We start from the raw sequence: 15,076 nt of genomic DNA, 5'->3' as shown, positions 1-15,076 counted from the left end.
AATAGTCTATTTCTGACAGTTCCATGACATTCCCTCCATACAGCGGTTAAAACAGCTGTATGGAGTGATTGTCCCAGAACTGTCAGAAATAGTCTATTTCTGACAGTTCTGGGACATTCACTCCATACAGCTGTTTCAACCGCTGTATGGAGGGAATGTCATGGAACTGTCAGAAATAGACTATTAATGACAGTTCTGGGACTGTCCTTCCATACAGCGGTTGAAACATTGTATGTATTTGTTTCCATAAATGGATCCATTTATGGAAACAAATACATACAATGTTTCAACCGCTGTATGGAAGGACAGTCCCAGAACTGTCATTAATAGTCTATTTCTGACAGTTCTATGACATTCCCTCCATACAGCGGTTGAAACAGCTGTATGGAGTGAATGTCCCAGAACTGTCAGAAATAGACTATTTCTGACAGTTCTGGGACATTCCCTCCATACAGCGGTTTCCGGCAAAAAGTGTATGTGCAGAGTTCCTCTATTCTGCAGATACACTTAGAGGAGCTCTGCAGATACACTTAGAGGAGCTCTGCACATACACTTTTTGCCGGCTTGGAATTATTCTTATTTTCATCCTACTTCTTCTTCTTCTTCTTCTTCTTCTTCTTCATCCTCATCCTCTTCTTCTTCTTCTGAGGATGAGGATGAGGATGAAGAAGAAGAAGAAGAAGTAGGATGAAAATAAGATTAATTCCAAGCCGGCAAAAAGTGTATGTGCAGAGCTCCTCTAAGTGTATCTGCAGAATAGAGGAACTCTGCACATACACTTTTTGCCGGCTTGCAATTATTCTTATTTTCATCCTACTTCTTCTTCTTCTTCTTCTTCTTCATCCTCTTCTTCTTCTTCTGAGGATGAGGATAAAGAAGAAGAAGAAGAAGAAGAAGTAGGATGAAAATAAGATTAATTCCAAACAGGCAAAAAGTGTATGTGCAGAGCTCCTCTAAGTGTATCTGCAGAATAGAGGAACTCTGCACATACACTTTTTGCCGGCTTGGAATTATTCTTATTTTCATCCTACTGCTTCTTCTTCTTCTTCATCCTCATCCTCATCCTCAGAAGAAGAGGATGAGGATGAAGAAGAAGAAGAAGAAGAAGAAGTAGGATGAAAAGAAGAATAATTCCAAGCCGGCAAAAAGTGTATGTGCAGAGTTCCTCTATTTCTGACAGTTCTCTCACAGCTTCTTCACATGTACAGCGGTTGAAACATCTGTATCCTAAATGGAAACTAATAGATACAAATTGTATCTATTAGTTTCCATTTAGGATACAGATGTTTCAACCGCTGTACATGTGAAGAAGCTGTGAGAGAACTGTCAGAAATAGAGGAACTCTGCACATACACTTTTTGCCGGCTTGGAATTATTCTTCTTTTCATCCTACTTCTTCTTCTTCTTCTTCATCCTCATCCTCATTGTCAAGGTCCTACCTTTTCCCAGAGGTTATGTTACTCCATGTGCTAGCATCCATCTTGGATTTCTGCTGAGCATGATGGGAATCTTTTATGCCTTCAGGTCTCTGAGGTCCATCCCCCAGAGGGGTGTGGCTGAGTACATATAAGCCTGGGATCTGCACATGCTCTTTGCACTTGTGTCTTGTGTCTTTGTCTTGCTACAGCTCTGTGTATACGCTCGTGACTCTTCTGGTATTCTGACTCGGCTTGTGACTAAGACCATTCTCTGCGTTTCCCTTTGATCTGACCTTCCGTTGCTGAACCCGGCCCGTGACCTGTGATTCTCTGTCTACTGTTCTGTACTGTTTTGTCCCGTTGTTATTGACCCGGCTTGTCTGACTACGCTATTGTCATTCTCACCAACTACACGCCATTGGCGGCGGCCATTACCGCAGCTGGGGTGTCTCGGGGGCCGCGACCTGGTCCCTGGTTGCGTCAAGTCCATCCCCACCATCAGGGGCCCTGGTGAAGGGCAGCCTGGGACTTAGACTCCGCGCCCTGAGGGACTTCAGTCTGTTGGTGGTGGTTGTCGTCAGCCAGTGCGTTACCCTGCCACTAGGCCTACCTGTCCGTTCCACAGCCCTGCCCTGACATTACACAAGTGCCATGAATCCTGACGGTGCAGGTACGCCTTCACTTCCTATGTTGGTTGCCAGACTGGATCAACAGGATCTCCTGTTGGATCAGTTCGCTCAGGCGTTGCAAACTCTGCTGGCACGCACCGCGCACCTTACTCCTGGTGTTATTAGGCCGGTTGTCACTCCGGTGGTCGCTCCCGCTGCTGTTCCGCTTGCTGTGCCTACCGCCGCGGCTGATGCGGCACCCGCGGTGTCCAGAGGTATGACCGGTTCAGCCCCTCTTCCACAGCGCTTTGGGGGTGAGCCGAGTCAGTGTCGTGGGTTCCTTAACCAGGTGGGGATTTACTTTGAATTAATCCCCTACGCTTTTCCGACTGAGAGGTCAAAGGTGGGTTTCCTCATCTCACTACTCTCAGACAAGGCCTTGGCCTGGGCGAATCCCTTATGGGAGAGGAATGACCCCGTGATTCACGAGTTTTCCGGTTTTGTCGATGCCTTCCGTAGGGTATTCGATGTACCGGCTCGCTCCGCCTCGGCTGCCAAGCTGCTCATGTCTATGCATCAGGGTTCACGGACCGTGGCCGAGTACGCCATAGAGTTTCGTACCCTGGCAGCAGAGGTGGGTTGGAACAATGAGGCTCTGGTGGCTGCGTTTTCTCAGGGTCTTTCTGATGCATTGAAGGATGAGATCGCAGCCAAGGAATTGCCTGTGGAGCTGGAAGCACTAATTTCCTTCCTGATCCTGATTGATACCAGGCTCAGGGAGAGGCCTTCACTCAAGGAACGCCTGCGGAGGCCTTCCAATCGACTGGCACCTGCGTTTTCTATCCCACCCATTCCTCCCTCTCCTCCCACGCCTCCTGGGGATAGATTGTCTGGTGGTGAGCCCATGCAGCTGGGGTTTGCTCGCCTTTCCGAGGGAGAGCGAGCCGCTCGGCGTCGGGAGGGTCGCTGCCTGTACTGTGGTCTTGGTGGGCACTTTCGGCAGTCCTGTCCGGTCCGTCCGGGAAACGCTCGCACCTGAGATCCTGTCGGGGACAGATCTTGGGTGGAGTCTCCTCGTCCCCGGCGTTCCGCAGAGATAAGCCACTGATCACCGTTGTCCTCTCTTGGGCAGAGGGCTCGGTGACGGCCCAGGCGTTGGTAGATTCTGGGGCTGGCGGGTTGTTTATGGACAGCTCGTTTGCTGCCCAGCACTCCATTCCCCTGCAGGCTCGAGTTACCCCATTGGTTCTCGAGGCGATAGATGGCAGGCCCCTGCAACCACCGCAGGTTACCCACGAGACTATGCCAGTTGAAGTAGCTATTGGGGCTGTTCACAGGGAGTTGGCCTGTTTCCAGGTGATTTCTTCTCCGCACTATTCGGTGGTTTTGGGGTATCCCTGGCTCCAGATGCACAATCCAACCTTCAATTGGCAAACTGCCGAGATTCTCTCGTGGTCTTCACAGTGTGGGGCCGGGTGCATCCGTGGGCCGGTTAAGGTGTTGTGTGCCTCCTCAGACTCTGCGTTGCCCACTGATTATGGGGAGTACCAGGACGTGTTTGATAAGGTACGCGCTGGTGCCTTACCTGCTCATCGTCCTTACGACTGCGCCATATCCTTGCAACCCGGTGCCACTCCTCCGCGTGGCAGGGTGTATCCTCTCTCGGTTGCGGAGAATAAGGCCATGGAGGAGTACGTTGCGGATGCGCTTTCCCGGGGGCACATTCGTAAGTCTACTTCCCCAGCAGGAGCGGGCTTTTTCTTTGTAAAGAAGAAGGGTGGTGAATTGAGGCCTTGCATCGATTATAGGGGTCTCAATCGAATCACCACTAAGAATGCCTACCCGATTCCCTTGATTACTGAGTTGTTCGACCGCCTTAAGGGGGCAACAGTCTTTACCAAACTTGACCTTAGGGCGGCGTACAACCTCGTACGGATCAAACAGGTGGATTAGTGGAAGACCGCGTTTAACACCAGAACCGGTCACTACGAATACCTGGTGATGCCCTTCGGGTTGTGTAACGCGCCCGCAGTTTTTCAGGAATTCATAAATGATGTCCTTCGTGACTTGTTGCAGCAGTGCGTGGTAGTTTACTTGGATGACATCCTGGTTTACTCTGCCTCCATGGAGTCCCATATCCAGGATGTCAAGCAGGTGCTGCAACGATTACGTGAGAACGAACTTTTTTGTAAACTTGAGAAGTGCGAATTCCATCGATCCCAAGTTGCCTTTTTAGGCTACATCATTTCTGCGGAGGGATTCTCCATGGACCCTCAGAAGGTTTCGGCAGTTCTGCAGTGGCCTCGTCCCAATGGCCTTCGGCCCATTCAGCGCTTTTTGGGTTTTGCCAACTACTATCGGAAATTCATCAGAAATTTCTCCACGCTGGCAAAACCTCTCTCAGACCTAACCAAGAAGGGCAGCAATCCTCACGAGTGGCCATCCGAGGCCATCGTAGCTTTTGAGGCTCTGAAATCCGCCTTCGCTTCGGCTCCGATACTGTCTCATCCCAATCCTGGATTGCCCTTCGTTCTTGAGGTTGATGCATCCGAGACAGGAGTAGGCGCTCTCCTGTCTCAACGTCGGTCGCCCGATGGACCCCTACTTCCCTGTGGGTTCTACTCCAGGAAGCTTTCCTCTGCAGAGTGCAACTACCAGATTGGAGATAGGGAGTTGTTGGCAATCATTCTGGCTCTCAAGGAATGGAGGCACCTGCTCGAGGGCTCCGCAGTTCCGGTCCTCATTCTTACCGATCATAAGAACCTGACTTATCTTTCGGAGGCCAAAAGATTGACACCCCGTCAAGCCAGATGGGCCTTGTTCTTGTCACGGTTCAACTATGTGGTCTCCTATTTGCCTGGTTCCAAGAATGTCAGGGCTGATGCATTATCGCGGCAATACTCTGAGTTGTCCAGGGAGGACTCTGAGCCAACCTCGGTCATACCTCCGGATCATATCCTGGCTGCCATTCGTACCAGTCTGACTTCTCCCCTTGGGGAGCAGATTTTGGCGGCTCAAACTGACGCTCCTCCCGAGAGACCGGAGGGTAGATGTTTTGTACCCGAGGGGTTGCGCACCCGTCTGCTGCGTACCTACCATAACTCCAAAACTGCCGGGCATCCGGGGAGGAACCAGTTGTCTTGGGTCGTCTCTCGGTTGTTCTGGTGGCCAACTCTCCGTGCCGACATCGCCTCTTATGTAGCGGCATGTTCGATCTGTGCCCAGAATAAATCTCCACGGCATCTTCCAATGGGTCTTCTGCAACCCATTCCCAATGGGGAGCGTCCTTGGTCACACCTGGGCATGGACTTTATTGTAGACCTCCCTGTGTCTCGGGGCCATACGGTCATCCTCATGGTCGTCGATCGTTTTTCCAAAATGTGCCATTGTATTCCACTCAGGAAATTACCAACAGCGCAAGAACTGGCCACGGTCTTTTCCAGGGATGCCTTCTGCTCCCAGTTGGGCATTAGTCTCTCCTTTTCTTCAGCCTACCACCCGCAGTCCAATGGGGCTGCGGAGCGTTCCAATCAGGCCTTAGAACAATTCCTTCGGTGTTATATCTCGGACCATCAGGACGATTGGGCCGATTGGGCCGATCTCCTGCCTTGGGCTGAGTTTGCCAGGAACTCAGCGGTCAACTCCTCCTCCGGGATGTCCCCCTTCATGGCCAACTATGGGTACCAACCCGCGGTATTACCTGAGAGGTTCTCACCACAGGACATTCCGGCTGTGGAGGACCATCTTGCTGCCCTGCGTTCTTCATGGGGGCAGATCCAGAGGGCTTTGAGGGACTCGGCTCAGCGTCAGAAGTTCCAGGCTGATCGCAGACGGTTGCCCGCTCCTTCATACCAGGTCGGCGATCGGGTGTGGTTGTCTACTCGTAACCTCAATCTTCGGGTGCCCACACCCAAACTAGCTCCCCGTTTTGTCGGTCCTTTTCGCATTCTCCGCAAGGTGAATCCGGTGGCCTATGCCCTTGCCCTTCCACCTGGGATGCGGATCTCCAATATCTTTCATGTATCACTGTTGAAACCTCTGATCTGCAATCGCTTCACTACCTCTCTGCCTCGGCCCCGTCCCATTCGGGTTGACGGTCATGAGGAGTATGAGGTGAGCCGGATCCTGGACTCTCGATTGGTGCGCGGCCGATTACAGTTCCTGGTTCATTGGCGCGGTTATGGTCCCGAGGAGCGTTCCTGGGTTCCTTCCGCGGATGTCCATGCTCCTGCCCTCCTCCGCGCGTTTCATACCCGCTTTCCTCGGAAACCTTTTGTTGAGCCGCGGAGGGGGAGGGGCCCTTGAGGAGGAGGTACTGTCAAGGTCCTACCTTTTCCCAGAGGTTATGTTACTCCATGTGCTAGCATCCATCTTGGATTTCTGCTGAGCATGATGGGAATCTTTTATGCCTTCAGGTCTCTGAGGTCCATCCCCCAGAGGGGTGTGGCTGAGTACATATAAGCCTGGGATCTGCACATGCTCTTTGCACTTGTGTCTTGTGTCTTTGTCTTGCTACAGCTCTGTGTATACGCTCGTGACTCTTCTGGTATTCTGACTCGGCTTGTGACTAAGACCATTCTCTGCGTTTCCCTTTGATCTGACCTTCCGTTGCTGAACCCGGCCCGTGACCTGTGATTCTCTGTCTACTGTTCTGTACTGTTTTGTCCCGTTGTTATTGACCCGGCTTGTCTGACTACGCTATTGTCATTCTCACCAACTACACGCCATTGGCGGCGGCCATTACCGCAGCTGGGGTGTCTCGGGGGCCGCGACCTGGTCCCTGGTTGCGTCAAGTCCATCCCCACCATCAGGGGCCCTGGTGAAGGGCAGCCTGGGACTTAGACTCCGCGCCCTGAGGGACTTCAGTCTGTTGGTGGTGGTTGTCGTCAGCCAGTGCGTTACCCTGCCACTAGGCCTACCTGTCCGTTCCACAGCCCTGCCCTGACACTCATCCTCTTCTTCTGAGGATGAAGATGAAGAAGAAGAAGAAGTAGGATGAAAAGAAGAATAATTCCAAGCCGGCAAAAAGTGTATGTGCAGAGTTCCTCTATTTCTGACAGTTCTCTCACAGCTTCTTCACATGAACAGTGGTTGAAACATCTGTATCCTAAATGTAAACTAATAGATACAATGTTTCAACCGCTAAACATGTGTTCCTTCTGTCAGAGAACTGTCAGAAATAGCGGAGCTCACTGCAGGGACACTTTTGCCGGCTGATCGGGAAATGTTCGATTCGCGCACCCGAAGTAGGCAAAATTTCGGTTTCGCCGCGAATCGAATATTTCCTGAAATTCGACTCGAATTCCGGTTCGCCTGGTTCGATTCGCTCATCTCTAATCAGAACTGATTAATCTTTTAATATACACAGTGGCTAAATGGTTAGCACTTCCGCCTGGCAGTATTAGGGACGTTGGTTAGAATCCCAGCCACGGCACCTCCTGCCTGGAGTTTGCATGTTCTGCCTGTGTGGGTTTCCTCTGGGTACTCCGGTTTCCTCCCACACTCCAAAGACATGCTGGTAGGTGAATTGGCTCCTGTCTAAACAGGCAGCACAGTGGCTAAATGGTTAGCACTTCCACCTGGCAGTACTAGGGTCATTGGTTAGAATCCCAGCCACGGCACCTCCAAGCATCAGAATGGGGAAGAAAGGGGATTTAAGTGACTTTGGATGTGGCATGGTTGTTGGTACCAGATGGGCTGGTCTGCATATTTCAAAAACTGCTGATCTTTTGGGATTTTCACGCACAACCATCTGTAGGGTTTAAAGAGAATGGTCTGAAAAAGAAAAAATATCCAGTGATCGGCAATTGTGTGGACAAAAATGCCTTGTTGATGTCAGAGGTCAGAGGAGAATGGGCAGACTAATTGCTGTGACAATCAGATGGTAGGGTCAGAATTTGGTGTAAAACACCATGAAGGCATGGATCCATCCTTCCTTGTATCAACAGTTCAGGCTAGTGGTGGTGGTGTAATGATGAGGGGGATATTTTCTAGCAAGGTGTACCTAATAAAGTGGCTGATGCGTGTATATTGTAGATTCTATAACTTTCACACAGACTAAATAATAGACACTGATTTGGGTGATTTTACCAAAGAAATGTTGCATAATACATTTGGCCTACGTTTTAAGGAAATATTATTTATTTGCAAAATTGTATAACAGAAACTAAGAACATGTGTTATTTTCAAAATTTACAGTATTTTTTTTGTATATACAAAATACAAAAATTATGCAAATCTCATTTGGGGACAATGTTGCTTGATTGATTACTAGTCATTCAAAGTGTAACAGCTCTGAAAACGTAAAAATGGACTGAGCAGGAAGAGGTGAAAGTGTCCAGTTTTGAGGGGTTAAATAAGATATTTCAGTCCACTATTCAGGCTGACCTGAAGCAATGTGCCTTGGGCATTTTGGATACCTTGGAGGTGCAGGAATTTTCTAGAGAAGTCATTTCTAAAGCTTTCTTTTCAAGCCTGCAAAATTAAATTGCAGTATTAGAAATCAGCTGATCTTCATATTCTCACAGAATGGATAAGACATGGATGAATGACAAACTCGGACTAGAGCGTTATATACAGGGGTTAGAAAAAAATGGAAACACTATATGATTTGTAGGTGTAAAGTGACGACATGTTTCGAGTTGAAAGCAGAAGTGATGAAACATTATTTTGCTTCCACTGTGTGATGAGACACCTAGCTAACAGGAGGGAAGCCTCACTTTTGTCGTTCACTGCATGCACTGCTAGTAATACGGAGTCATATCAGCACTTACTGAGCTTCAAAGAGAGCAAATTGTTGGTGCCCACTTAGCTAGTGCCTCTGTGACTGAAGTTGACAATTTATCTACCGTGTCACAGGGTACAGTATCAAAGGTTATGATGGCATACACAGTTTCTGGGAAAGCGTCATCTGATAAGCATAAGTGGGATCGACATGGTCAACTGACCGAAAGAGACAAAAAGACATTGCGCAGGATTATGACCCAGAATAAGAAAACCACTGCTGCAAAAATTCCTGCAGAGCGAAACATGTTGTCACCTTCATACCTGCAAATCATGTAGTGTTTCCATTTTTTTTCGTCTAACCTCTGTACATCAACATTGGGTTAGCCCTGTCAAAGAAGATCTTGGCAAACTGATTAGACATACCAGGTTTAGATTCACTGGACTAATAGGCAGGATTGTAACTTTTAGTGTTAATATTAACCATTGGTAAACACTAACTCATTATTTACAAAATGACCAAGCATGTCTTCTAGTTATTATGATAGACTCTGTATGTAGATGCCATATGTGACTTATTATTGTGTAACCATTGTGCATTTTTGGTCTATGTTATAATTTGACTACTCTGGAATTCGCTAATTGTGCAATAAAGTTTTATATGATTTAAAAAAATGTATTTTCAATAAACAAATCATTCGGGTATTTTTAACAGCTGCCTATTCAGGCAGCTGTTAAAAACACCCACATTATCTGTTTACTGGAAATAACAGTAATTTCTATATTTTAGTAGTAAATTCTAAATTCTATATTTTTCTTTACATTGAAAGTTGTTACAAGTGAAATTGGAAGAAAATCCTCCCTACGTTTAGCCAAAAACTAAAAAGGCAATTTTATGGTAAACTAAAACATGAAATGGAAATTCAGAGGCGCAAGATAGGCCACTGGTGACCCAACTGGACAATGTGATACAAAGTGCTAAAAACAATATTTGGAGGAAGTGTTTAAAACAGTCCAAAAAATGTCCATAAGTCCATAATTGCACAATCAATGAACACATCCTCAGAGTCAGCCATTCCTCAGAGTATGCAGGCTCTGTAAGTGAAGCCAGGGAAGGAAAAAGGGAAGGCGCAACTTAGTATTAAAACTCAATTTAATTAGGCAAGTGATGTAAACACTCACAAGATAGAAGTAAAAGATCGCTTGTCATCATAGGCACACAAGTCCTTGTCAGCCATGGGTCTGGCTGCAGGTTGCGCTGTAATCCACGGTTCGTGTCTGGAGAGGTGTTCAGATCGCCGACTGGAAACCAGAAGATACAGGGCCAGCTAGGAACACACTGGCGGGTGGACGCGACTTCACTGGGGAATGATCGGTGCACGGGAAGGCAGACTATGTGTTCAGAGAGCGAGTTTTAATACTACACTTAGTGGTGCCTTCCCTTGTTGCCTTCATGATGAAATAAAGTAAACTGAAATTTCATTCTCATCCTTACTGTAAATACTATTCTTGTACTTGAAATAGGTGGTGCTTTGATAAACATACAATACACAGTCTGGCCTGACTAGTTCAGCTGACACGGGTAATATCCCAATTTTGATTTTCAAACAGGCATTTGTACAAAAATTTGTATGAACAAAAATTCTCAGTACATTCAATGAATTGACGGATTTTGTTTAAAAGTACTTAAGAATGATGTTTGCTTTTAACTTGGAATTATTGAAGTTTACTGAGTGAAAACCACATACACTGTTAGAAATTTGTTAATTTGAGAAAACGTTTCCATTCTGCTCCTCGCCACTGCATGGAAGGAGGGGATTAAGTGTTAGCTGGAGTTGGCTTCAATTTGTTGGTATATCCGAATCTGATAGTACATTTAACACTGTCCTCCCTCAAGAATGACAATGCTGCTGTTCAAATATGCCCCCTGTGCTCCTTCCTCCAGAGTAGGGGCACTATAATACAAGAGGTGTGTTACTGGCCAGATCACCAGCTAAAAACAGAAGAAAAAAGCCAAAAAAAAGAAAACTAATGATTGGTAAGCAGCATCATATCACACTTTTGGTTTGGGTTTAATACCAGTTTAATTTTAATTTATATTTAGTTTAAATGATTTTCAATGTTTTTTGAATAACATACAACATATTAAGTGACCAAGCCAAAGGCCAAACATCTATGCACAAAAGTCTTTGCTGCCCTGTCTAACAGCAAAGCACCTTTTTCCAACTTGACCCTATTTATTTAGTAGGTTTCCAAACATAACCATCCTTGTGGCAGACAAGGAGAAACACACTGTTATAAAGAATACATCCAGTTATTTTTCTAAGCTGACTACTCTACATTGGACATTGAAAAAAAGGGATTTGTATACTAATATGAGTGTATTAACTATAGTCAGTTATCACAATACAATATTTTTTCATGAAATAGGTACTTTAATTTTTATTTTTTGTATCTAAGTAAATGTTTTGGGTTCTACATGGTATACTTACAAATTATGTTTTTTTTTGTTTTAGTTTTGGCAACACAATGAATGGGTCGATGTTGTAATTGATGATAGGCTGCCCACCTTTAGAAACCGTCTGGTATTTCTTCATTCAGCTGATCTAAATGAATTCTGGAGTGCATTAATAGAAAAGGCATATGCCAAGTAAGTATATCTTTGTCTGCTATTCTATTTTATCTTACTATCAAATGTTTGCTTGTTGACTGACTGAAAAGAATACTAAACTCCTAGAAAAAAGTCTTAGTAATATCAAAGTACAACACACATAGTGCAGCATTCTAGGGTATGTGGTATGCGGTTGCATTGACAGGTAGTGAAGAAATATGCAGGTGTAGTGGCAGTTAGTGCAGAATTGTGTGGGGATTAAAGATGTGGGTGAGGGAGCGTAGGATGGAGGGGGAGGGAGGTCGTAGGAATTGTGAGGGGATAGGGTCGAGGGGGCAGGTGGTGAGGCGGGCATCAGAGAGGATCTTGGAGACTTCCTCGATGGTAGTAAGGTCAAAGGTGTGGAGTGTTGGGGGAGCTTCAGTATGAGGAATGTAGGGTGGGGTGGGAGTGGAGGTCAGAGCAGTGGTGGGGCCGTGGGAGAGGGGTGATGAGGGGGTAGCTGAGTGAGGGGGAACGGGGTTGGAGGGAGTTTGAGCAGTGACGAAGTCCCTGCGGGTAATGTCGAGGGGGAGGGGGGATGAGGGGGTAGCTGTGTGAGAGGGGACGGGTTGAGAGGGTGTGTGAGTTGCGGCAATGTCCTTGCGAATTGTGTCAATCTTGTTTTTGAAGTGATTGGCAATCTCAAGGGCGGTGAGTGAGGTGCTGGGTGGAGGTGGGGGTGGAGAGATTAGAGAGTTGAAGGTGGAGAAGAGTCGGCGAGGATTGGAGGAGAGGGCCTTGATGAGGGTCAGGAAGTAGGCTTGTTTGGCTGCGTGGAGGGAGGAGGTGTAGGTGCGGAAGGCAGATTTGTAGCAGGTGAAAGCTTGTTGGGATTTTGTTTTGCGCCATAGTCGCTCCAGGGCACGACTGCGTCGTTTGAGGGTTTTGGTGTGATCAGTCTGCCAGGGCTGGAGCGGTCGGAGTCTGATGTTGCGTGTGGTTAAAGGCGCTAGTGAGTCAAGGGCTGCTGACAGCGCGCTGTTGTAGGCAGTCATAGCCAAGTCGGGGCAGGACAGGGGGAGGATGCGGTCGTGGAGTTGATCAGCTGCAGAGTGGAGGGGGGCAGGGTTAAGGTTGCGGAGGTTACGGCTGGTAGTAGTGTGGCATTTGGAGGGGTAGGCGTTGGAGGACGAGGAGATAGAGAAGGTGATCAGGTTGTGGTCAGAGAGAGGGAAGGGGGTGTTAGTGAGGTTGTGGGGAGCGCAGCGGTTGGAGAAGACAAGATCAAGGATATTCCCGACGGAGTGGGTGGTGGATTGTATGCACTGTGCAAGTGCAAAGGAGGAGGTTAAGTGGAGGAGACGGGCTGTGTCTGGGTTGTTAAGGTTGACAGGGATGTTGAAATCCCCAAGAATGATGGTGGGTAGCTCAGAGGAGAGGAAGAAGGGTAGCCAGGAGGAGAAGTCTTCCAGGAAGCGGGGTATGGATCCAGGAGGCCGGTATATCACAGCAATCTTCAGGGGGGTTGGGGAGAATAGTCGGACACAGTGGGCCTCGAAGGAGGAGAAGGATAGGGAGGGGGGGTTTGGGAGGACTTGGAAGGTGCTCTGCGGTGACAGGAGCAGACCAACCCCACCACCTTTACGACCGTTAGGTCTGGGTGAGTGGGTCCAGGTGAGACCTCCATAGGAGAGTGCAGCAGGGGAGGTAGAGTCAGTGGGCTGGATCCAGGTTTCCGTGATCGCCAGGAGGTTGAGGGAGCGGGAAACAAAGAGGTCGTGGATGGCGGTAAGCTTGTTGCACACCGATCGGGCCGTCAGGAGTGCACATGAAAACGGGGGGGAGATTTTAGGGAGCAGGGGGACAGATACTAGGTTGCGGTAGGACATGGAGGCGGGAGGGTGTTGTGCGGGTGAGGGAGGTGGTGGAGGGCCAGGATTCAGGGAGATGTCTCCCGCGGCTAGGAGGAGGAGAAGGGTGAGAAAGGTGGCATGGGAGCGGGATGTGCAGGAGCGTGAAAAACTCCTAGTGGAGGTGTTCGGGTCAGTGGGAGAGTGGAATAATAGGAGGAGGTGGTGGGTGCCATAGAGGGGCGAAGGAAGCAGTGAGGACACAATATACAAATGTTTAGGAGGAGCAGAGGGATATAGTGAATGGATTTTGGGAATGGAGGAGAGGAAAATGAGAAGGAGTAGAAGAGGCATTGTGGGGGGTGATGAGAGCAGTAGTAGGGAGATGATAGCAATGAGGGGGAGATGTGCAAGTTTTGGGGTGGAGCAGAGGGGTAAAGAAATTAGATTTGGGAACAGAGGATAGTAGTATGAAGAGGAGGAATGTATTATATAAAGGTACACAGAGTGGGAGTCAGGCATGTAGGAGATGTTTCCCAGGGTGTTTGCTTGCAGTCTGTCCAGCATGCAGTAGAGTTTCTTGCTGTTGTTGTGTCTTTCTCCTGCTTTAGTTCAACTGCTGTGTTTAACTGCTTCGCACTCTTTTGAAGCCGTACTCCGTCAGAAGCAGCACCCCCATCAGAGACTGTGCCCCCCATCAGAGATCTCCCCCCATGAGCTGATCTGAATTTATAGGGAGATGCTCAAATGAGCATTCAACTCCACCCCAATTAGAAGCTGATAAGGCTCACATGAATGTTGGGGGATGTCTCATAGGAACCAGGCTACAGTCGTAAACTGGGTGCAACTGAAGGTGAGGACTGCTCAGCATACACACAAATATAAATGGATATTAGGTAGTATTGAAGACTTTCTGGCATATGATGGTAGATAGCAGAATCCAGGTACACTTTGCCAAGAAACCCGGAGTGGCATTCAGGTGGTATATAAAAAAGAACAAAAAGGGGGGGCGTGTCCTGCCGACGTCCGGAACGGAAGTGTAGCAGAGAGCTCCGGCTCCAGAGCCTGCCTACCAACTTTCAAAACGACAAGGAGAGATCCCCCATGAACCACTGACAGCACCCTTAACACCCCGCAGTGGGTACGAAGCCAAAACAAGGATCGCAGTGGCCACTGATCCTTAAATTAACAACTTTCTTCTCCCTGTTGGGGATCAAGGGAACCAAGATGGCGCCAGCCTGCCTGCACTTCAGGACAGCATGGAGGATTCCTCCTCCGACAGCTCGGCATTATCCGTGTGCTCGACTGTTTACCGCTTTCCATCTGCACAGGGTGAGTCCTGACAGCCCCAAAACTAGAAGTTCGGCCAAGACAAAAAAAAGCTAAACAGGGAGAATCCCACGCTTTGCAAACTTCCAGAGACACAAGATCCCAAATAGCTACAAACGGCCTTAAAGCAGTTTCCAGCTACTTCTCAGCCTGTCTTCGTTAGTGACCTCAAACTCATGTAAATCTCCTAGCGTTATACTCTGCATACAGGTATGACCAATATGATAGCCAAGGTCAATGATTCAGTGCAAAATTTACAACAAAGAGTCTCCCATATAGAGCATAAGATGGATGATGTGTTCTCCGCTCACAATACTATAGTGGACATATGTAAGGAACAGCAAGCAGATTTACAAAAAATCCAAATGAAAATGGCCAACCTAGAAGATAGGTCCCGCCGAAATAATATCAAGTTTCACGGGGTACCTGAAACTGTTCCTTCTGCAGGGCTAATGGGATTTTTGCAACAACTACTCATAGTAGGTTAGCAAAGGGTATCTTTTTGTTATGGGTGACTTTAACTTAGTAGTTAACAAAGCTATGGATAGCACATCC

General features: G+C 47.8%; 1 protein-coding gene across 4 annotated transcripts in view; it reads left to right on the top strand.

Annotated features, from left to right (window-relative positions):
* The window catches only part of CAPN9 (calpain 9), an 834,396-nt gene that overhangs the window by 189,582 nt on the left and 629,738 nt on the right, over positions 1-15,076 (top strand). For all 4 annotated transcript variants that reach the window (XM_089654542.1, XM_089654541.1, XM_089654540.1 and 1 more), the window contains exon 4: positions 11,266-11,399. In XM_089654542.1, coding sequence (XP_089510668.1) covers positions 11,266-11,399 — 134 coding nt within the window. The remainder of the gene's footprint in view (positions 1-11,265; positions 11,400-15,076) is intronic.

The sequence above is a fragment of the Staurois parvus genome, unplaced genomic scaffold (genome assembly GCF_062004578.1).
Source record: "Staurois parvus isolate SC_StPar_1 unplaced genomic scaffold, SC_StPar_1.0 ptg000774l, whole genome shotgun sequence".
NCBI lineage: Eukaryota > Metazoa > Chordata > Amphibia > Anura > Ranidae > Staurois > Staurois parvus.
The sequence above is the reverse complement of the archived record's forward strand: the minus strand, read 5'-3'. Positions and strand labels throughout refer to the sequence as shown.